Source organism: Thrips palmi, unplaced genomic scaffold, assembly GCF_012932325.1.
Source record: "Thrips palmi isolate BJ-2018 unplaced genomic scaffold, TpBJ-2018v1 HiC_scaffold_18, whole genome shotgun sequence".
Taxonomy (NCBI): Eukaryota; Metazoa; Arthropoda; class Insecta; order Thysanoptera; family Thripidae; genus Thrips; species Thrips palmi.
Window position 1 is genome coordinate 10288500 of NW_023144627.1, and position 22291 is coordinate 10310790.

Consider the following 22291-nt stretch of genomic DNA (forward strand, 5'->3'; position numbering starts at 1 on the left):
GCCGCAGCATAATGGCCGCGTCAGGGTCGGCAAATTATTATCCAGCCGAGGGAAATGTTAGGCGGGATTGACGAGCAACGGGGCGGGCGCGCGCACAGTGGGCCAGAAGACCGATGGAGGCGGCCAAAACTCTAGACGCGTTTTGAGCTCCAGAGTCGCTAAACGGGACTCGAACCGAACGTGTGACCCCACCAATAGATTCCTCGTTCCGAGAGCAGCTCATCAGCGGGATCACAGCACAGGCGTGGTCCGAGTCCTCTTTGGCGACTCTGGAGCTCAAAACACGTCAAGAGTTTGGCCGCCTCCGCCGGTCATCTGACCCACTGTAGGACTGACTCGGGGCACGCTTCGAAGAATCGAGCGAGTCATGATGGCACCGGCGATTTCAACGTTCGACGGGCAATCCATTAGTACCTTCACGTGTTTGATGACGTGATACGGGTCCGGAGTCACGTTCGCTTGAACAAGCCGCGGCGCGGCGCGCAAAGTCCTGTCATCTGTTGCCACCCCGGCCAGTACTCGAACCTCGAACCCTGGGCCGCGTGGATGAGACGCCGAGCCCCGCCGCCGTGCAAGCTGCATGGCGCTTGTGTTTGCATAAAATATGTCTTTATGGCTGCCGTTTGTTTCGAGGCAGAGAGAGAGAGAGAGAGAGAGAGAGAGAGAGAGAGAGAGAGAGAGAGAGAGAGAGAGAGAGAGAGAGAGAGAGAGAGAGAGAGAGAGGCAAAGCCATTGGAGGCGGCGGCCGAGAGGCGCGGGGTGTCAGTGCTTGTGGGGATGAGATGGATGTAGCCGAGCCGCTTTGGCCGACTGCACATTCCTCAAGTGAATTAATGCCCTCAGCCCATGACGCACGGCAACCTTCTCTGTATTTTTTGTATTTTTATTCCTTATTTTGTTTCGGTTTTGTAGGAAAGGGAACGAGTAGCGTTTGCGTTTCTCTTTCTCATCCCGGGGGGAAAGTCTTCCCTCTCTACCTCTATTACTTTTTCACACTCTTTCATTTGTTTTGTCACTCAAGGAGAAGGCCGAATAAGAACACGCTGTATAAATACGCTAAATTTCTTTTTAATTCATTTATAATACAATCTGTACATTAGGTGTCTGGTAAACAGAACATGGTAAATAAGGCACTTCACACAATCATGCTTTGCGTTTAGGATTAATTCGCCACGATCCTGTTATCCTAATTATACTGCAGAATATCTAAAGAGAAAATCAATGTGAAACAGTGACCCTGGTTTACATTGGGCTAATAAAACGCTTGCAACAAAGTATGCAAATAGCAGCACTATAAGTCTTGTCTATCTTACAGTCAATTTCACAAATCCTGTCAAGGCATGCCGTTTGCCTGCACGCCGGGCAAGCACTGGAGAAGTGAAGCCCGACTTGAAAATGAGAACATGCTCTACAGCTCTAGATTGTGGCATTGTCTTTTACATAATTCCCGTAATACAAAGCTTTGATTTTGAAAATCAGACTTCATTGGCAGCATCATAATACTACTATGTAAAACGTCAACAGAGCCAGCCTCGATCAACAAGGAGTATAAACTCTTCACAATTCAAAAACATCTGTCTTGATTAAAGACCATAAGCACAGCACATTGTTCAAGGAGTGTACCATCTTCAGTCAAGTGTACTTTTTTAGGTCATACAGTGGAATTCTCCTTTCATTAAATTAAATTCAGAACAAACTGAGACATAGACAAATAAATGTGTATCTTTGGTCAATAATTTATAAAACAAATTGCAATTAGATTGCATGAAAATAGAATTGTTGTGCTGAAGAAAACTTTGTGTTTCACTGTTCAAATTTTGCCAAAACATAGTAAACAACGGCATAAACAGATTTAACATTTCTTACGATAAATATAAGATAAACAAGCAGTAACAAAAATTTCAGAAGTCAAATGAAGCAAATATTAAGACTTAACTTTATACACTCTTGGAGCTGACTATCACACTGCGTTTACAAAACAATGACATGCAAACAAAAAAAAAGTCTCAAAATAGAGCTTTTTCCTAATAAGAAAATGCTGGTAATTGTTAAATTTGATTCAACATAAAAGACAAATATCACACGACTGATGAAGACACTAAATAGAAGTTCCAAAAAAATGGAAGCACAGTATTACAGCATTGGAAATAACAATAATTTCAAGAGGATAGAAGTGTCCTTTTCCTTACTCTGTGAGTTTGGTAACAGACATAATGGCAAACGCAACAAAAGAAAACGAATTAAAATATACATATATATGTAAACAAATGAGACATGAACCCAGTTTCAATGAATCGCAGCCTCAAAAAAATGTGACAAAATCATAATCATATCACAGTGTTCCTCAGTAAGCACTTTTTCTTGTTACTATTTTGCATAGACCAAAACTGACTGCAAAACCCATTTTACATAGTACTTGCATCAAAACTAAAAAGAAGAAAAGAAACACTCAGGAAGGAGGCCCCCACAGCCATAGGGAAACACTGCAATATCACAACTACTTTTTTTACACACACATATAATCAGTACCGGGGAGAGACGCCTGAGTCTGTGCCATCGCCTGGCCTTACGTTGTCTGGGGCTCGGCGTCCGCGGCCCTCGCCTCTGGCTGCTGACCGCTGGGCACCGCGACGTGCCCTGCCGGGGAGTCCGAGGCCACGGTGGTCGCCACGGCGGTCACGGAACCAGACAGGGCGGCGGTCGACGCGCTCGGCGTGGCGGCGGGACTGGTCGGCTTGGCCTGCCCCAGCAAGGAGGCCGGCCCCGACCCGGTGGGCGACAGCAGCTCGAACAGGGACTCCTTCTTGACGGAGAGGTTGTTGGGGTCGAAGCGGTGCAGGCCCAGGTTGTGGAACATGAGGTCGTTGCGCAGCTCGATGCCGCTGCGCTCCCAGGTGGGCGAGCGGTCCATGGTGAGGACGGACGGCGAGGCGACGGCCGACGCCGGCACCGCGGCGTCGTAGAGGCCGCCGTTGAGGTACTTGGTGCGGCCGGCCAGCCCCGGGATGCCGGCCAAGCCGGCCACGGGCATGCCCACCACGGGGACGCCCGTCACGGGGGACACCGCCGGCGACCGCCGCGGCCGCGGCGTGGAGGTGGCCGCGCCGTAGAGGGCGTCGTCCAGGTCGAGGACGGGGCGCGGCCGCGGCGACGGACTCGACAGCAGCGAGGCGCCCAGCGTCCCCGACGAGGACGGCGACGTCGGCTTCTTCTTCTTCTTCTTGATGTCGTTGAAGCGGGTGTAGAAGCTCTTGCGGCGAATGCGGTCGCTCACGCTCTCCGGGCCCTCCTCTGCGGACGGCGACGGCGGGGTGGCGACGGCGGGGTGGGCGACGGCGAGGCGTCCGAGCACACCGACCACGAGTCCGACGGCGCGGGCGACGTGGCCCTGGGCTGCGGCGCGGCCACGGGGAACAGGTCGAGGTGCAGCGCGGGTCGTGGCCGCGGGGTGGCCGTCAGCGTCGTGGGCGCTGGGATCCCGGTGGGCTCCTCTCTGGGCGCGGCGGGCGCGGCGGTCGTGGCGGACTCGGACTGCGCGCGGGCCTGCTTGTCCTGCTCCGCGTGCAGCGACTGCAGGCTGCGCGACCACTTGTCCAGCAGCATCTCGCGGTGGCGCCGCTCCACGTCCTTGAGGGACACCACGGGGATGTCGGGGTCGTCGGCCGGGGTGGGCCGCGTGTGCGAGACGCTGCGCGTGCTGCGCGTGCTGCGCGGCCGCAGCGGGCCGTTGGCGCCCCTGTCCCTGGCGCGGTGGCCGCGCTGCTGCGGCACGCGGAGGCCGTGGCCGTGGCTGGGGCCCGGGCTGGGGCTGGGGCTGTGGCCGAGGCGGAGCCCCGGACTGCTGGACACGGCGCGGCGGACGGGGCTCCCGGACTCGCCGCTCCGGGAGGTGGACTTCCGCAGCGTGCGGGCCGTGCTGCGCACCTCGTCCTGCTTGACGGCCTCGGTGTCCACGGACTCGCCGCTCCGGGAGGTGGACTTCCGCAGCGTGCGGGCCGTGCTGCGCACCTCGTCCTGCTTGACGGCCTCGGTGTCCATGGACTCCTTGGGGACGTTGTTCTCCTTGGCCGGCGGGCTCTTGCTGATGGCCTTGGGGATACCGCCCGCCTCAGAGACTCTCTTCTTGTCGTCGCTCGACCTCGGCACCTTGCCCTTGGACGGCGACTTGCTGACGGGCGAGTCCGCCTTGCTGAAGACCTTGGTCCTGGAGTTGGACCTGGAGACGGCCTTGTCCGCGTCCTTGGACAGCGCGCCCCGCGACAGCGACTTCCTCAGCGGGGACACGGTGGCGTCCGCGCCGTTCTTGGTGGGGGACTTCCGTTCCGCCTCGCCGGGGATCTTGGTCCTCGACGCGGACCTGGTGGGCGAGGTCACCACGCGGCTGGTGTCGTCGCCGGCCGCCGGCTTCGGCGGAGTCCTCGGCGGCGTCTTCTCGTCGCTGCGGAGGAGCTTGGTCCTGGAGGACGAGCGCGCCACCAAGGACGGGGGCGTCGCCGCCGGGTCGGACACGACGCTCAGGTCGGCGACATCGTCCCTCGGGATCCGGGTCCGCGACAGCGACTTGGCGGGCTTCGTTGGCTCGTCCTTGCGAACGGAAGACCGCGACGAAGACTTGACGACGGACGGCTGGTCTTTGCTCGGCACTGACGAGCGGGAAGAAGACTTCAGAAGGGGAGTTTCTTTGGACGAGTCTTTGCTCAGCACCGAAGAGCGGGAGGAAGACTTTATGAGAGAAGTTTCTTTGGACGAGTCTTTGCTCAGCACCGAAGAGCGGGACGAAGACTTTAAAAGAGAAGTTTCCTTGGGCGAGTCTTTGCTCAGCACAAAAGAGCGGGAATTCGATTTGACAAGGGAAGTTCCTTTGTCTGACGCCAGCTTTGCATCATCTGCTGTGCGAAGCGATGACCTGGAGGTCGACTTCAAAACGAGCACAGTCTTGTCTCCGGTTGGTTTTGCATCATCCTTTCGCACTGATGACCGCGAAGAAGATTTTACCAAGGACTTTTCTCTTTCTAAAACAGGCTTGGAATCTTCTTTACTCCGTAGAGTGGCTTTGGAGGCCGACTTCACAGGGGATGTTTCTTTGGAGGAATTAATTTTTTCATCATCTTTAGGAGGAGAAGAATCGGAAGTTGAGATCTCGATGGATTTTTCTTTGTTGGCAGTCGTTTTTGCCTCCTCCTTTGGAATTGAAGATCTAGAAAATGACTTGACAGGAGAAACTTCTTTGGACTTGGGCTCTTCTTTCCGTATGGATGATCTAGAGATAGATTTCACAGGAGGGGATGCCTCTTTGTCTTCATCTTTCCGGAGTTTGGTTCTGGAGCTCGACCTCAATGGAAATTCGAGTGAGCTGCCTTCAGTCTTGGCCACAATAACTTTGGGTGATGGCTTGGACACGGAGACTCCCCCATTCACTAGGCTAGTTGAAGTGGGCGGGTCCAGCCCATTGGTGCCCTGCCCCGCTAGGGGCTTCCCGATGACGTCAGACAGCCTGCCCCTTGAAGAGGACTTCAGCAGCACTGGTGCTTTATCATCAACAGGTATTTTGCTTTTCGATAGAGATTTCCTAGGAGGGCTTGAGGGCTCATCCTTCGTTCCTAGTTTGAGTTTCGAGAACGATCGAACAAAAGGACCATCGGACGTCTCTTCGATTTTACTTGATTTCAGTTTGACAGGGTGCTTTGAAGGCGTATCAGTTCCAGCACCGCTGCCAGTTTTAGGGGCAGGAGCGTCTGCAGACTTTGAAGAATCCTGAGACGGGTTACTAGGCAGTGTTGAAGGGCCAGGTAGATTGGACTCTACACTGGCGAGTGGAGGTCGGGGTATTGAGCTCTCCACTTGAGTCTTCGTATCAGTCGATGTCAAGTCAGAAGTTTCGCCTTTCGAAATACTGGAGGCGTCTCCTTCGACCGGCTTCGCGTCAGAATCCTTCTTCTTGACCATTTTGGTTTTACTCTTGGAAGACAAGAGCCCCTTGACCTTGGACCCTGACTTGGTGCGGGCCACTTTGGTCGGTTTGGGGTCCGAGGCCACGGACCCGCCCTCGGTCACCGGGACGCCCACGTCGCCGTTGGCCACCGCCTTCTCCGTCGCCTCAGTCTTGTCGGCTCCAACTTTGCCCCCACTCGGAATGATAACTTGGCCTGCACTGGAATCCTCTTTGGCGCAGGAAATGCGAAAATCACTGTTTTTGTCTCGGCTCGGCAGCACGATGCTCACGTCCACCGAGACGGCGCACGGAGGTGTTGAAGCAGCGCCTGCAGCGGCCGGCTCGTGAGGTACTGCGGCAGGGCTTGCTTTAGCACCGCCAGAAGCAGGTTCTGCAGCAGGGCTTGCTTTGGCACCGTCAGGAACGGGCTCTGCAGCAGGACTTGCTTTGACGGGCTCCTTCTTGCGACGAGGCCGCTCGGTGGCGAGGCCCGCGCCGTCCAGGACGCTGTCGCTGGTCGAACCAGTGTAGGAGCGATGGGGCCTGAAGGAGGGGATGAGGCCCTGCTTCACGTCGGCGGGGTCCTTCCTGAACAAGCTCATGACCCTACCGGCGATCCTGCTGCCGCCGCTGCTGCCGGCGGGCGCGGCCGCGTTGCCGCCGGCGATGTCGCTCACGGACACGGCCCTCTTGAGCAGGCTGGACTCGGTGGGGGCCGCGTCGGCCTCCTTGGGCTCCAGGCTGTGTTCGCGTAGGCTGCGGATGGTGGATTCGATGCGGCTGGTCGCGCTGCTGGGGGCTAGCGCCGCGGGCGGGGGCGGGGGCGGGGCGGCGACGGGCTGCGGCGGTGGCTGCGGCTGCCCCGTCCGCAGCCGCTCCAGCCGCCTCTCCAGGGACTGCAGGAAGCGGCTGCTGGTCTTGCTCGCTTCTTTGTCCTTGGCCGCCTTGCCGCCGCGCTCTGGCTGAGGCTCTGGCTGCGTCGCTGGCTGAGGCTGCGGCTCCGCCTCTGGCTCCTCCCTGGCCGCGCTGCGGCTGCGGCTGCGCTGCAGGTCCTGCTCCTTGGCGTAGGCGCTCTCCTCGCGCGGCGTGTCGAAGAAGTCCGGGCGCAGGAAGCGCGAGATGCGCCTCTGCACGGGCTGCTTGCTGGCCTTGGGCTGCTTGGGCTGCTCGTCGCCAGAGCTCGAGCCGCGGAAGAACTTGCTGAGGATGGAGCGCTCCGGTGTGGCGCGCGTCGACGCCGACCTCCTCAGCGAGGACAGGTCCGCGGTGGAGCCGGCGGCGAGGCCCAGGCTGCTGGCCGGGCCGGGGCCAATCTCGCGGTTCACGGACATGGAGCGCCCCATCCTGGACTGGGCAGGCGGCGCAGTCGTGGAGGACGTCGTCGGCGGGGTGCTGGCAGTGTCGGCGACCGTAGGGACAGATTCGGCAGTGCCAGGGGATTCAGTCTTGCTCGAGGCGGGAATTTCTATTTCTTCCTGGTGGGGAGTGGTTGGCCCAGGGGTGGCCGCGGCCAAGCCGGGGGCGGCGAAGGCGGGCGCGGAGGTTCCGGGGGTGGCGATGCCGGAGGGCGAGCGGGCGGGGGCGTCACCCAGGAAGGCGCTGGAGGGGCACGACCTGGTGAAGATGCTGCTGCTGCTGCTGCTGCCCTCGCTGCCGGGCTCCTTCCGGTGTGACGGCATGATCTCATAGTAGGCGCAGTCGTCGTCGCTGGCCCTGGCGGCGAGGCCCTGGCCAAGGCCCTGGCCGAGGCCCAGCCCCGTCAAGCCGAGGCCAGAGGTCCGGCGAGGCAGTGGCGGCCGCTCCGAGTCGGACAGCGACATCGCGTAGGACGAGTAGGGGCGGCGCGCGGGCGACGACAGCGACGACAGCAGCGACGGCCGGTAGGACCCCGACGTGGAGGAGCTGGCTCCGGGACTGGCGGGCCGCTCCCGCATCGACAAGGTCCTGGACAGCCCCAGGCGCCGCGCCGCGCTCGAGTACACGTCGTCACCGTCGGACGCCGAGGCGCGGCTGGGGCTGGGGCCGTGGGTCGGCAGGTAGGACGTGGGGATGTTGAGGCCGTTGAGTTCCTCCTCCAGCGCGCGCGCCGCCGAGGCCCTGGAGGGCGCCGGCAGGTACGAGGCCGGGATGTTGAGGCCGGCCAGCTCGTCCTCCAGGGCGCGCGAGGCCGAGGCCCTGGACGGGGTCGGCAGGTAGGACGCAGGGATGTTGAGGCCGTTGAGCTCCTGCTCCAGCGCGCGGGCGGCGCGCCGCGCACTCGAGTAGCCGGCGGTGCTGCTGGCGCTGCTGGCGCTGCCGGGGGTGCCGGCGCCGCGGGGGTAGCGGCCAGACAGCGCGGCCAGCTCGTCCGCGGACACCGCACCGCTGCCGCCGCTGCCGGCCGTCCCCGTCGACTTGCTCTTCATGTAGGAGCGCGCCAGGCGGTGCGGCCGGTCGCTGGGCTGCGAGGCGCCCACGGCCGACATGGACGCCGACGTGGACGCGGCCGCGGACGCGTTGCCGCTGCCGCCGCCCTGGTGGTACTGCGCCAGCCGCGCCGCCAGGCTGGGCGTGTACGAGTACGAGGACAAGGAGGACGCCTCGCTGAAGTCGCCGCTGCTCCGACCTGGACAAGGACGCCGTCGTGAGACACGGGTTGCAACAGGTGCACGCGCAGTGCCTAGCAGTGCCGCAGCAGCGCCGTCGTGGCGTTCGGTTAGTCACACACTGAGCCAAGGCATGCCGACGGCGCCCTGCTGCGCTGGCCTCGGCCGAGGACATGCACCGCCGAGTTACCAAGGGGCAAGCTGCTGCAAACCGGACAGCTCTAAACTGTTTGAAATTTTGTCTCAAGCTCTTAAAAAAGAGAGATAAATATTCTTGCCCCTTGGTAATTCAGAACAGAATTGTATTAAAGTTGTTTCTATATTTGAAGCGACAAAATCTATGAATTGCCTCCTGAAACACGTTATAGAATGAAAGCCATTTGTCGTTGAATAAAACACTGGGATAAACGACATTTTTGGAAAGAAGGATGAGCATTTCAGGGGGCAACAAACTTGTTAATAGCTGTTAGCAGAGATTGAGAGAGGTACATACTAGCACAAAACTACCGTCACTTGGTTGGTTGCTTGCATGTGGTCGATGTGGGGGTTGGGTGGTTGGGGTTGGGCTGTGGGGTTGTGTCAGTGAGTGGAGGAACCAGTGGGGGAGCTAGCGCCGCTGCCGCTGCCCCCACTGCTACCCCCGCTCAAACTGCCACCTCCCCCTCCCCCTCCGCCAAACTTGCGCCCCCCTGCCCCCGGTACATGCACGCTCACACGAACCCTCGCTGCAAATCATCAGAAAGAGAGAAAGAAAAAATGTAGTAGTAGTCAATGCGATCAACAGGAAAAGTCAATCAGAAGAGCTTCACAAACAAGAAAAAAAAAGCATTCTAAACCAGTGAGGCAGAGATGTATCAGGAACTTGCATCACATCGTCTTTTAAAAACAATGTAAAATAAAAGAAAGGAGGATCTAAATCAAGAGAAAGGTTCACATAAGAATGGTGTGTAAGTAAGAAACAATCTGACACTGCAACTATTATCAATAAAACTCTAGCACTGAGTGAAATACCTAAGGGAAGTGGAAAGCTTCTGATTAGAAAAAGTTTCGTTGGCAAAACAGGTCTATTTTCAAAAATTCTGGTTTTTGCTTCACCCCAAGCTAAATCAAATCAGGCGCTTACTGACACAAAATTTGCATGTGTGAGGATATTCACAAGAAACAGCAAATCAAAAATCTAACAATAAAATAATGACAGTTTCCAATTAATGAGCAGTAATCCCCAAAACTAATTGATCATGCAAGCTGAGGCTGCGGCCAATCGTCTTTCTTCCCTCCTCTTTTCAAGCAAGCTTTCCATAATAGTATCGCATATAAGCAAGGGAACAAAGCAAATTCTCAAAATAGTACAGAATTTTCAAAGACATGGCTAGAGAAAGAAACAATTTGTGGAGTAATTGCTGGTAAATTTTGGAAATTAAAAGTGAAAATTAAAAGTGGAAAATGATAAAAATAAGAAGAGAAGGTGATAGTAATAGCTTTGGGTGTTGACAAAAGTGAAATGGGCTTAGCGTCATACAGTTGTGATTATGAGCACAAGTATATTATTCTTAAAGTTTTCATTTTATCTTCATGGAGCACACGATAGAATGTAAAAATGCTATTTTGGTCATAATTATGCCTAAAATATGTTACGGATCACATGAATGTTACTGTAGACCAAAAATAAGTTAGTGGGATCGTAAAATGTAGAATAGACAAAATAGTATATGTACAAGAAAGTCCACAAAAGTGTTGGAATGTTGAGTACATGCAATATGTACCTTGGCGTCAGTTCATATTTATGAAAAGTTTAAAGTGGTGGATTTGTTGAGTAATGTGATCTATGCTCTTTATAATCTTTGTCAGTGCTTATGTCACCTAGAAGACTTATCTCGAATAAAATCCATGAGATTCCACAAGATACTGTCATTAGTACTCAATTCATCAAAATGTTTTGAATCCAAAATACCCTACAGACAGCAAAATATGTTCCAACCCATTCAATTTAGAGACTTGCAAAACATTGGAATGATCTCCATTTAGAACTGTTCTATGCAATCGAACACTACCATACAACGTGCACAGAAAAAACTGCAAGCCCATGTAAAAAAATAGATAACCATCTAATGAAATGTGCATTACTCGAATTTCTAAGTCAAAGATTCTGTGCCAAATAGGTATTTGGTTTGACAGTTGGTAAAGGACATTGAAGTTACAAAATAAATAACAGAATATACATTCTCAGCCTCCTTGGTTTGTGTGACACACAAAATTAGTTTGATTTTAAAATGTGATAGACACCTCATGCACTATTACTCACCATTTTCATTGGAAAAAAAGAAACAACAGAAAAATGTTTGGATCGAAGAAAAAATAAATTCAAACAAAAACAGCAAAATTCTAGCAAACTGTTAATTTGGAGAAACGGGGTGAAGCAGCCATGAACGAACAAATGAGAGGAAAAACCAGACAACATATGCACGAAAAACTGTTAAATGCCTTACATTCATACACAAAATAAAAAGTGAGGGTACCCAAACTCATTTTCTTCCACAATAATGTCAATACATTCTAACTAATAGGAAAATGAACTTTCCTATGCATTTTCTTTCATTTCACTAAATGCAATTAAAAGTGATGAATTTATCACCAACTCCGATGTGAGCAAGTTCCCTTTACAAAACCCACTAGAGCTTCAAGTTTAAATGTAACCTCTTACATGAATCCAAGAAATTCTAACAGTGTCAAGGCAAACACAGCCAAATATTTCTAACGTTTCTCAAAAATTGGGTCAGATTATCCATCCTCATCATACATGTGATATCCACATGGGAGTATCTAACTGAGTGAAATTGCCTAAACAGCACATGAATGATGGAGGGACATGTACCAAAGAACTGATTCTTACCTTTAGGTACTGTGCCACTTGCATGCGACTCACTGTAGAGACTGTCTGTGTCTGACACGTCTCGGCTGACACTTCTTCTCCAAGGAGTAGGTCCTACAGAGCCACTTTCACTGTCATTGCGACTGAATGATCTTGAGGTTTCAGATATTCTTCTGCAAACACATGAGAAAGATATTGCATTGTTGCCCTATAAAATTTAAGGATGTACTGCATTTTCAAGTTACACAAACTATTGATACAACCAAGAGGGAGTGAAAGCAAGCTATGGCTGGAGTCTTTTCAGCACATTGAAATTGAGAAACAGCAATGGGAGAGTAAAAAGATAGCAGGGACATGACAAATGAGACAGAAGCACCTAAAAAGCCTAAAGTTGGGTTCTGAAGCATCAATTGTTACATGTTATGCCCACTCACTTAAATGTAGTTGTGACTGTCGTCTGAGTACTGGTGTTATGTATGCTGAACAACACAAATTGGGTTAGATGTTAGTAATTTCCAATAATTTATTCTAAATGAAATAATCAACACATATCCAATCCCTTTTATTGCTTGTTAATGAAAAAGTGATGGAGAGTTAATGGTATGTTAGATTCAAAGGCTAAATACATTTGTAAAAATGTGAACATAACTTACCGTGACAGTGGCTCAAAAGGTGAACCCCTGCTGAGCAGACTTGAGGAAGGAAACATGAAAGGAGATGCACGGGAACTAGGATGAGTACCAAATTGACTAAGCAGTCGTGTTGAAGGAAATCCTGGTCTCCCACCATCCTCTACATTTAGCCTTTGAGTAAGACTGCGAACCTGAAAATAAAACAAGGATACTGATGGAGTTGAGTTCCTACAGCCATCTAAGAAGCCCCTTTGGCTTGTCAGATACATACCCTTGAGAGTAAAGACGAAAACAGATTTTCAGCTGTGAGCAATTCAAAGCCTTCATCATCATCCTCCTCTTCCTCTGCTGAACTCATACTATCTGTATGCTCTAGAGTGCGCTGAGAGGGCCTTGAGCTCCTGTAAAAAAAAATAAAAATAGACATATATATATATGAGATTTTTTTGTTCCGAAAAGAAACTAAAAAAAAAAAATAACTTGTTTAGTCAAGTATGAAAGAGTAAGGTTCTGATTTTGAAAGAAATAAGTACCTCAGACGGTGCAGATGGAAAGCTGATGGGCGGTCTTCATTATCACTATCTCTACCTATAGAGCTATGTCGATGTAGAGATGCAAATGGACCTTCATCTTCACTCTCACTGAGAAGACTACTGTTGGACAGGAAAAAAAAGACAAATTAAATTAAAGAACAAATAATAACATGTAGTGAGAACGCACTTCACAGTATGTGACACATGTATATAAAGTAAGGATTTGCATTAAAAAGGAACAAAAAATTGAAGCAAGGAATATATATGGTCTTTGCATTGCAACACAGAAGCTTTTACCTGAATTTAGTACGATGTCTTTCTCGACTAAGATCCACAAGAAAAAAAAGCAGACAAAAATTCAGCATTTGTTAGAAATTATAGCAATTGTCCAAAACACACTTTTAGAAAAGCAGTTACATGAGTGTGAGCTATCAAGGCAAGCTGCATTTCATAATGTCACATTCAAAAGTTCATACCTCATTCTCTTAGTTCTGCTGCTAAGCCGAGATCGGGGCAAACTATGAGTTGAGGCTCGGCTTTCTTCACTTGGTTCTAAGCTTGTAGCTCTGGGAGTGACATAGCCTCCTCCTTCCAGAGCAATTGGTATAACATACTCACGAGGAGATTTTCTAATAGGTTCACCTCCACTTTGAGAAATTGTGCTTTCAGTATCAGAGTCCTGCGTACTTTGCCTTGACAAACTATTAGACCTAGAAAAACAAATATCAATTTCCTTAAAGCCATAACTTTTATAAAATTTTAAATCATAAAATTATCTGAAAAATGTATACCTCTGAGAAATCTGAGACATTGTTCTTTGATATGGTAAGTTCCCTGATGCCGATTGGGATGTAGTTGGTGGTACAGGAGGCTTGGCAGGAGGTGTTGATGTCCGAGGAGTGGCATTTTCATCGGCCTCAAAGTGTATCGGTATAATATGCTCTCGGGGCTTTGACTTAGAAGACTCTGGCTCACATGATGCAGATCTAAAGAGTTAGATAAAAAGACAGTTAAACAGGTCAATATTTCAATAACAAACATAATTATGGAAAAATTAGCTGCAGTTACCTGAATGGCATGGGATGCACTCTTGTAGAACTGCCTGCAGCTGCTACAGGGAAAGACACTTCGCTTCTCTGGTGTCTCGGTCTGTTGGGGTATTCAGCAGCACCGACCATATGCTCAACCTCACTGCGATAGCCGCCCAATGGCTGGCCAGCACTGGCCCTTCTTCCCGGAGACGGAGGAGCCTGAATCATGCGCTCAAGCTTTTCTGGACTAGGTGCTTTAGGAGGTGGGGGTGTAGCCATCTGTATCTTTGCTTCAGATGTCTTACGGCGAGGGAGAGTTGCCGACTTCAAAGTGATCTCCATTTTACTTGCGGTCTTCTTTGGCTCAGAGTCCTCAACCTCTGACGTAGCTTGGACTCCCTTCTTTGGAAGAGGAGGTTCCTCTCCTTGGTACTTAGTGGCTTGTGGTGTTGATACCTTCAAACAAAAAGACTAGTTAGAAAAAAATTGGCCAGAAATGATAGACGGGTTTGGAAACCTTATTGTATTACCTGGATTGTTGCTAGACGAACATCGTTTGGTGCAACCTGTACTCGTACGGTTTTCAAACCTGTAATTGGATCCACTGCAGTCGGTGAAAGGGGAGTACCTGGAGCTGATGGAGTGCTAGGCTTGGATTCATCTAATGAATTTAGTTTCGGTGTCTTCTTTAAAGAAACTCTACGGCCAGTCACTTGGCCTTCAATAACACTACTAATAACTCCAACTGCATCTTTGACTTTCTTTGCTCGGTCTTCTTGTGGAGGTTCTGGGGCTGGTGTTGAAGGCTCTGTAATAGATTCCTGTGCTGCAATAGCAGCTTCCATAGGCTGGTCTTGGACAGTCTTTTTAGACAAGGAGTTCTTTACTCCTGCAGGTACTGAAGTTATGGAACCCTTCCTTTCACCAATTGCTGGTACAGATGTCGTAGAAGATGTGATGGATGACTTTCTCTCATATGCAGCCTTGGCATCGCTCACTTTGACCCCAGGTATGAGAATCTTCTTAGGCTTTTCTACTACTGAACCCTTCCTTTCTGTATTGGCTAGATTGTTAAACCTCTCAGCAGTCTCAAATATTTTTGATTTTCTACGTTCTGTACTCCTTGGTGGTTCTGCATCTTCAGGTGTATTAGGTACAGGCACTGCTGGTGTTTCATTGGCTGGACTAATAATTTTTGACAAGCTTATTTTTCCTTGGCTTTTTGCCTTGTCAAGACTGGCAATATCAGCACCAGTATCACTTAAACTTAGGGAAGATACAGGCGCTGTGGAGGAACTCATAATACTCACAACACCTTCACTAACATCATCACCATTCACTCCGTCCTTCACTTCTTCAACACATGGTTCAGACTGGCTAGACCTAACACTTTCATCACTGGGGCTAGTATCACTTAGTTTGTCATTACCCGAAGAAGCAGATGTATCACGTTTTGACTGATCTCCATCGAAAGCCTTTCGCTTGGTTTTGCCTCTAGAGCTTTCCTCTACTGCTGACGCGTCACTCACAGGCACCTTGGCTTCTTGTGTGGGTTCACTTCCACTTCTTCCCTCAGCAACACTTGCCTCTGGCTCTGCACTGTTAGCAGTAAGAGCGGAGTTCTCATCTTTTTCTGGTTTTGTTTTCTTCTTAATTCCTTTCACTGATTTTCGCTTTTCTTCAGTTTTCTCAACAGCCTCCGCTTTGTTTGGTTGAGAAGGCTTATCAAGCAAACTATTACTTATGGCACATGCAGCTGCTAGAGTCAAGTCTTTAGAATCACTCCTGGGCAGAGCCTCGGCTTCAACATCCATAGTTTCAGCCTGTTTCCTACTGTGGCTTGAGGACCTCCTGTCTGAGCGACTACTTCGCTGCTTGCTACGGGAACGTTCCTTTTTCCTTGCCCCTCCAACACTAGCATCTTCAGTAGAAACTGCATCCTCAATTTTGCGTTTTGGTGTTTCTGCTGCTTTATCAATATTTGCTAAGAAAAACATAGAAGAAATTTGGTTAAAATAAAGTGAAACTGGAACAAAAACTGTGTTTGTATAAAGTAAATGATTACTACCTCTACTTTCTGTCTTTGTTGAATTAACAAAATCTCTTATTCTTCTCTCTGCTGATGGTTGATCTAGATCCATAAGACTACCTACAGAGTGAGACCTAACTGGACCTTCTGCTGAGCCAGCCACCTCCCCATTGCCCTGCTGGAAATTAGAAACAAGACAAGACAATAAGTTTGCAATCAAAACAAAAAAAAGTAAGTCAAGTGAAACAATACAATACCTGATCTGAGGTAACGACAACTTGTTCTGATGACACAGGGGGCGCAAGAGAAAGAAGGAGATCTAGTCGAACAGGTGTTTGATTGGCCAAGTGCTCTGCAATATCAAGGCAGGACTCACTCTGACCTTCATTGACCCACCAGTGGGAGCAGATTTTGACTATATCAGCTCGTTTAGCTGGTGAAACTGTCAGCATTTCTCTTATAAGAGGAGAAGCAGCTACAAAACAAGGAGAAAAAGATTAGAACAATGAGAGGCAAATTTCATGAAGTTAAAAAGCTGTGGGAATGTACTTACGGGATGGCTTTTTTGGTTCAAAGTAGTCACCCTGAGAAATTTGTTTGACAAGACGCTTGAAGTTAGATCCATCAAAGGGCATCGCACCATACACAAGAGTATATAGAAGAACTCCCAATGACCTGCAAAAAGACAAGTATCAGCTTCATGACAAGTCATCAACAACATGGACAGCAAAAGGAATAACAAATTGTACCAGCAGTCGACTTCAGGCCCATGGTATGGAGTTCCTTGAACAATTTCAGGAGATGCATATAAAGGACTTCCACAAAATGTTCCTAGTAATCGTGTCTCGTCAAACACATTTGACAAACCAAAATCTGCAATCTGTAAGAGAGCAAAATAGAAGTGAAAATTCACAAGCAAACAATATCATCTCTAAAAGTGGTCATGAAAATGTCTTTGTACCTTTGCACTGCCAGTTTCATCAAGCAAAATATTTTCTAATTTCAAGTCACGATGACAAATTTTATGCTGAAAATGGATTTAGAAATATTTGAGCATGAGTGTCAGTACAAGTTATGAAAACATCACATTGTTTCAAAAAATATACCTTATGACAGTAATAAACTGCAGTTGCTATTTGCCTAAACAATCTACGAGCTTCTTCTTCACCAAGAACCTTGCGCTCACTCAAAAAGTCATATAATTCACCACCAGCTGCATATTCCATTACTAAAACCATTTTTTCCCTGTTTTCAAAAACTGTAAAATAGAACAATTGACACTCATTAGTCAAGAAAATAACAGTAAAGAGGTCACATCAGTTAGATTTCAAACAAAAGAAAGTAGTTTCATCTTTATAAAGACCTTCATAAATGTGGATTATGTTGGGATGCTGGACAGAACTCATAATCTGAATTTCCCGCCTAATGCGCACTAAATCCGCCTCCGATTCAATCTTGCTCTTCTTGATAGTTTTTATGGCAACCTCCTGCCCCGTTTCCTTGTTGATGCCTAGCTGCACTTTGCCATAGGTTCCCTGCCCTAGCTTCTTGATGATGTCAAACCTGGGGGCAGAATGGAAAACCATTAGTGAATGGAAAATCATTAACAGTCGGATTGCTTGAGCCCCTGAAAGGAGGCAGGGTAGGCAGTCCCGTTGCACCGAGGTGCTCGGCGGGCCTGCCTACCCATTGTTTTGCAGGCGGCGACGGCCCCTGGAGGGTAGGCAGTCCCGTTGCACCGAGGTGCTCGGCGGGCCTGCCTACCCATTGTTTTGCAGGCGGCGACGGCCCCTGGAGGGTAGGCTGTCCCGTTGCACCGAGGTGCTCGGCGGGCCTGCCTACCCGTTGCCTCGCAGGGGCTCGAGCGGCGATGCAGGCGCGCTGCCGCTGACGCAGCTTACCTCTGGCGCAGTTTGCGGCGGTGGTTGTGCAGGCGGACCCCCGCCGTGCTCTCCATGCCGCCCATGATGTTCATGATGCTTGCCTTGTCGACCACCATCTTGCCGGTTTGAGGTGCCTGTGGACAGAGAGGAGACACAGCACTGTCAGTTGGTTTCAGCAGCACAGCAGCGGCGAGGGTCGCACTGTGGACCAGAAGACCGGCGGAGGCGGTCGAAATCCCGGACGCATTTTGAGCTCCAGAGTCGCTAAATGGGACTCGAACCGAACGTGTGACCCCACCAATGGATTGCTCTCCGAACGAGGAATCCATTGGTGGGGTCACACGTTCGGTTCGAGTCCCATTTAGCGACTCTGGCCCACTGTGGCGCGTCGAGGTAGCGCGCGGTCAAGCGGAATCCACGACACGTCCCGATTAGCACGCGCGTGACGCTGGCGTGACGCGGGCGTGACCGCCCCGGTGAGTCACCACGCACTTTCGCGAGGAGCGGACAGGGCAGGGCAGGGCTCAATCGCTTGGCTGGCAAGGTCCACTCCCCAGGCTGGCGGCGCGGCATGAGTCTGAGTCCCGACGGTGCAGCGGGGAGGTCGTATGACGTCACCGCACCGGCCGCCTCCCACTCACCCACCAGCACCTCTCAACAGGTACCGGACGGAGGCACTCTCCCTGTGGGGTCGGCAGACTGCATGTAGTTCCACGTCGATCGCTCTGTCTCTCTCGCGCACCAACGCGACGCCCTGTGAGTGCGAGAGAGACGGACTGCACTCACTGGCACAGCTGGTTTCAGCCGCATGCTGATGGGTTGGTAAAGTTTTCCCCTTTCGGAAAACATCCCCATGTCCACCTTGATAAAGCGGAACTTGAAAAATAATTTTCCGGTAGACTGTACTGCGAATGGGGAACGACATGTGCATGAAAAGGTTGTCTCTAAACCACCAGGCTACGCTAGGCACCCAACCCGTCTGCGGCAACGGACCACTGATTCCGAGAGTCGTTTTCGTCGCTCTGTCTCTGTCACTCTCATACGGACGCCCCATGAGTGCGAGAGAGGCACAGCGACGAAAGCGACTCTCGGAATCAGTCTGCAGCCAGCAGCGGGACGGTGCCGCACCGATCCGCCTTGGCTCGGATGACGTCACCCTCCTCCCGCGCGCCGTGCCCGTGGCGCCCGTGGCCGTGTCCGAGGCCGCACACTTTTACAACTCAGATCAGAGGCACTCCTGGCAGTGACCGCGGCAGCCAGGCGGCAGCCGCGCGATTCAGAAGAGTGGTGCGTCGCTCTGTCTCCCTCGCACCTTCATAGAGAGCCCCACGAGTGCGACAGAGACGGAGCGACCGAGTCCCTCGGCAGCCGCGGCGGATCAGAACCAACTCATCCCAGCGCACCGCCATGGCACCGCACCGCGCGGCGACAAGGCGTGACCTCATGACGGAGGGACCCACAGTGTGGGCCACACGCTGCTGCCACAGCCGGTGGCTCCACACTCCTCACTCCGCGGACCGTGACTGCCCATGGCTTTATGGACCCATGGCCGTGACTTTGCGTCGCTGTGCGCGCCTCGGTGGACTCGCCAGTTTATGGGCCCTCGCGCACCTCCCCCATGGCCGCCCATGGCCACCCATGCAGTGGGCCAGAAGACCGGTGGAGGCGGCAAAAATCCCTCACGCGTTTTGAGCTCCAGAGTCGCTAAATGGAACTCGAACCGGACGTGTGACCCCACCAATGAATTGCTCTTCGAACGAGGAATCCATTGGTGGGGTCACACGTTCGGTTCGAGTCCTGTTTAGCGATGGAGCTCAAAACGCGTCAAGAGTTTTGGCCGTCTCCACCGGTCCTCTGACCCACTATGTGCCTGGCCAGTGCCCACCCATGGCCCTCACATCCTCGCGTACTTTGAGCGCGGAGTGGTACCAGTGAGTGTACACCGGCCAGCTTCCACTCACTCAATCACTCACTGGGGACTGCCTTGGGGACCGCACCGTACGCAATGGTCAGACTGTACTCGAAGTGGCGAAAGTCAAGCGGTTACACTGCTGCCTGCTGCCTCAGGCAAAAGTGTCTAAAGGGTAAACAGCCAAACTCTACCGGCCTACGGGGCGACTTCTCGACAGGAAAGCAAAAATATTGCCTCGTATGCACGCTGAGGTTGGCAGCCCTTTCAACAATGGTGCCCAGTGGGGCCAGTGGCCCATCCTCGCCGTGCGAGCGACAAGGACAGCAACAGTCTTATGAAGAACGTGTACGCGCGCGTACTCCGCACTCAAAATAACTTTTTATTTCGGACGCGGCAAGTCGGGGCGCGCCGCGTGCGCACGCCCTTCGACGCCATGACGATGGAGTCCGCGTGATAAAGGCACGCGTCCACAGACAGACAGACAGACAGACAGGTGGACGGACAGACAGACAGACAGACAGACAGACAGGCAGACAGACAGACAGACAGACAGACAGACAGACAGACAGACAGACAGACAGACAGACAGACAGACAGGCGGACAGACAGACGGACGGACAGACGGACGGACAGACAGACACATACGCGCATTCACCCCAGCACTCGCATTCTCCAACGGGTAGCGAGCCGATGATTCCGAACGGCGATCTTGCATCTTTCTCCGTCTCACTCGCACTCATGGGGCGCCCCGTGCAGGTGCGAGAGAGACAGGGCGACGAAAGCGCCGTTCCGTTCCGAGTCGCGGGCTGTTGATTCATCTTGTTTAGTTTGCGGCGAGTTTGTCGCCGCGCCACGCTGCACTGTTGCAGTGTAGGCGGTGTGTGACTTGTGCCGAGACAACTGCATGCGAAGCAGACGGATTCCGAGCGTCGTTTTCGTCTCTCTGTCTCTCTCGCACCTTTACCCGACGCCCCGTGAGTGCGAGAGAGACAGAGCGACGAAAACGACGCTCGGAATCGGTGTGCAGCGTCGGTGCAGGCCAGACCGCCCCCAAATCAGACAGAGCCGAGCTGCATCTTGGGTAAACACGCTGAGATGCAACACAGCGGCCAGCGAACCCCCCGGGAGGGGGGGGGGGGCACGCGGCGGGAACGCAACGCGAACCACTCCGCCGCCGATCCCCGCCCGACTACATTTTCCGAGCAATTAACTAACGGCCGGTCTCTGTTGAATACTTTGGCTGCGACTCTGTGACAGACAGAGAGCGCTGACAAGTGCGCCCCTGGCGGGTGATGCTGCTAGGAGGCACCACACTGCCTGCCTGCCTGCCTGGCCGCCACCATGTCGTGCTTGGAATAGTTGGCCGTGGCGGTCTAGCTCGCCGTCGGCCTGCCGTCGTCGTCGGCGCTGCGCGGTGCGTCCTCGTGGTTCCGCCTACTCTTTTCGACGACCATCGTCAGCCGCTGCCAAAATACCCGGCGCCTGCAGACTCATTCCGAGAGTCGTCGCTCTGTCTCCCTCGCACTCGTGGGGGCGTCCCCTGTAGGGGCGAGAGAGACAGAGTGACGTAACCGCGGCTGGCCGTCGGCGCGGTGCCGGAGAAGCCGGTGCAGCGCGTCGACGGCGAGGTGCTCGAGGCCGCCGACGGCGCCAGCGGCGCCTGCCGAGGCTTGAGGCATGCCAATTACAATCGCTACAGTGCGGTAGCAGTGGCGTAGCAGCGGGGCCCGGTCCGCGAGGCCGGCGCAACGCCTGGACGCGTGGCTACGCCCCTGGGGGCAGGCGGGGGCAGGCGGGGGCCGAACCGCGGCACGCTCCGCCAAAGCTCGGCCCAGGGCGGCCAACCACTCTGCATAAATGATCCTCGCCCACCCCGGCCGGCCCGCCAGCCAGCAAACTGATTCCGCGCACAGCGCACAGTGGGCCAGAAGACCGGGGAGGCGGCCAAAACTCTAGACGCGTTTTGAGCTCCAGAGTCGGTAAAGAGGACTCGAACCGAACGTGTGACCCCACCAATGGATTGCTCTCCGAACGAGGAATCCATTGGTGGGGCCACATGTTCGGTTCGAGACCTGTTTAGCGACGCTGGAGCTCAAAACGCGTCTAGAGTTTGGGCCGCCTCACCGGTCTTCTGGCCCACTGTGCAGCGCTACGCCGATCTGACTCCCTCGCACCCGCGAGTGCGAGCGAGACAGAACCACCGCCACGCCGCGGTGCGCGAGCTACGCCGCTGCCGGCCGCTGCGCGCCAACCCTGCCCAGGCTGCCCAGGCTGGCCGGCGTGGGCCCAGTGGCAGGCCGGCAGGCAGGCAGTGGCGCAGGCAGGCCCGACCAAAATAACGCCTCCCCCCTCGCCTCCCCCTGAAATCGCGCGGCTTAGCTGCAGCGAGCGTGGATGGGCGGATGGGCCGGCGAGGCTTCCTGTGCTGCGGCGCGGTGCGGCGCGGTGCGGCGCGGTGCGCCAGGCCGCCGCCTCCGCCAGTCGGTTTATTGTTTCGACATAAACAAAATCATAATGCTGCCTCCGCCGCGCCGCACCTCCGGCCGCGCGCCGCGCGCGATGGCCCATGGCCCCGCGGGCCCCGGGTTCGAATCCCGGCGTCGGCGCCGCTCGCCGATAGTCATCCGGGTCGGGCCCACGCCGCAGCGCGCTGGCCTTCCCCGCCGTCGAGTGACACCGTGTCAGGGGGCGTCGCCACGGCGAGGCGGCACTAATTGATTAAAAAACACGCAAAAAAAGGCTGACAAAAAAAACACAAAAACACACACACGCACGCACGCCTACACGAAAACAACATGAATTTGATCTTAAAAGCGTGTTTGGCACTTGGCGGCGAGAATGAGGTGCGCTGTCTTCCGGGCACCCCAGCCCACCCCGCGGCGCGA

At 52.9% G+C, this 22291-nt stretch overlaps 1 protein-coding gene across 1 annotated transcript in view; it reads right to left on the bottom strand.

Annotated features, from left to right (window-relative positions):
• Window positions 1–1048: 1048 nt before the first annotated feature.
• Window positions 1049–22291, bottom strand: part of LOC117644337 (serine/arginine repetitive matrix protein 2-like) — a 28465-nt gene continuing 7222 nt past the window's right edge. Inside the window, 22 exon segments of the mRNA XM_034383698.1 lie at window positions 1049–2980; window positions 3026–3313; window positions 3316–8373; window positions 8422–8537; window positions 11408–11559; window positions 11821–11865; window positions 12040–12209; window positions 12290–12419; window positions 12552–12671; window positions 12849–12875; window positions 13028–13261; window positions 13343–13537; window positions 13620–14038; window positions 14113–15566; window positions 15651–15789; window positions 15869–16086; window positions 16165–16286; window positions 16361–16491; window positions 16573–16638; window positions 16718–16869; window positions 16975–17174; window positions 17513–17628. Coding sequence (XP_034239589.1) covers window positions 2567–2980; window positions 3026–3313; window positions 3316–8373; window positions 8422–8537; window positions 11408–11559; window positions 11821–11865; window positions 12040–12209; window positions 12290–12419; window positions 12552–12671; window positions 12849–12875; window positions 13028–13261; window positions 13343–13537; window positions 13620–14038; window positions 14113–15566; window positions 15651–15789; window positions 15869–16086; window positions 16165–16286; window positions 16361–16491; window positions 16573–16638; window positions 16718–16869; window positions 16975–17174; window positions 17513–17610 — 9948 coding nt within the window. The 5' untranslated portion in view covers window positions 17611–17628 and the 3' untranslated portion in view covers window positions 1049–2566.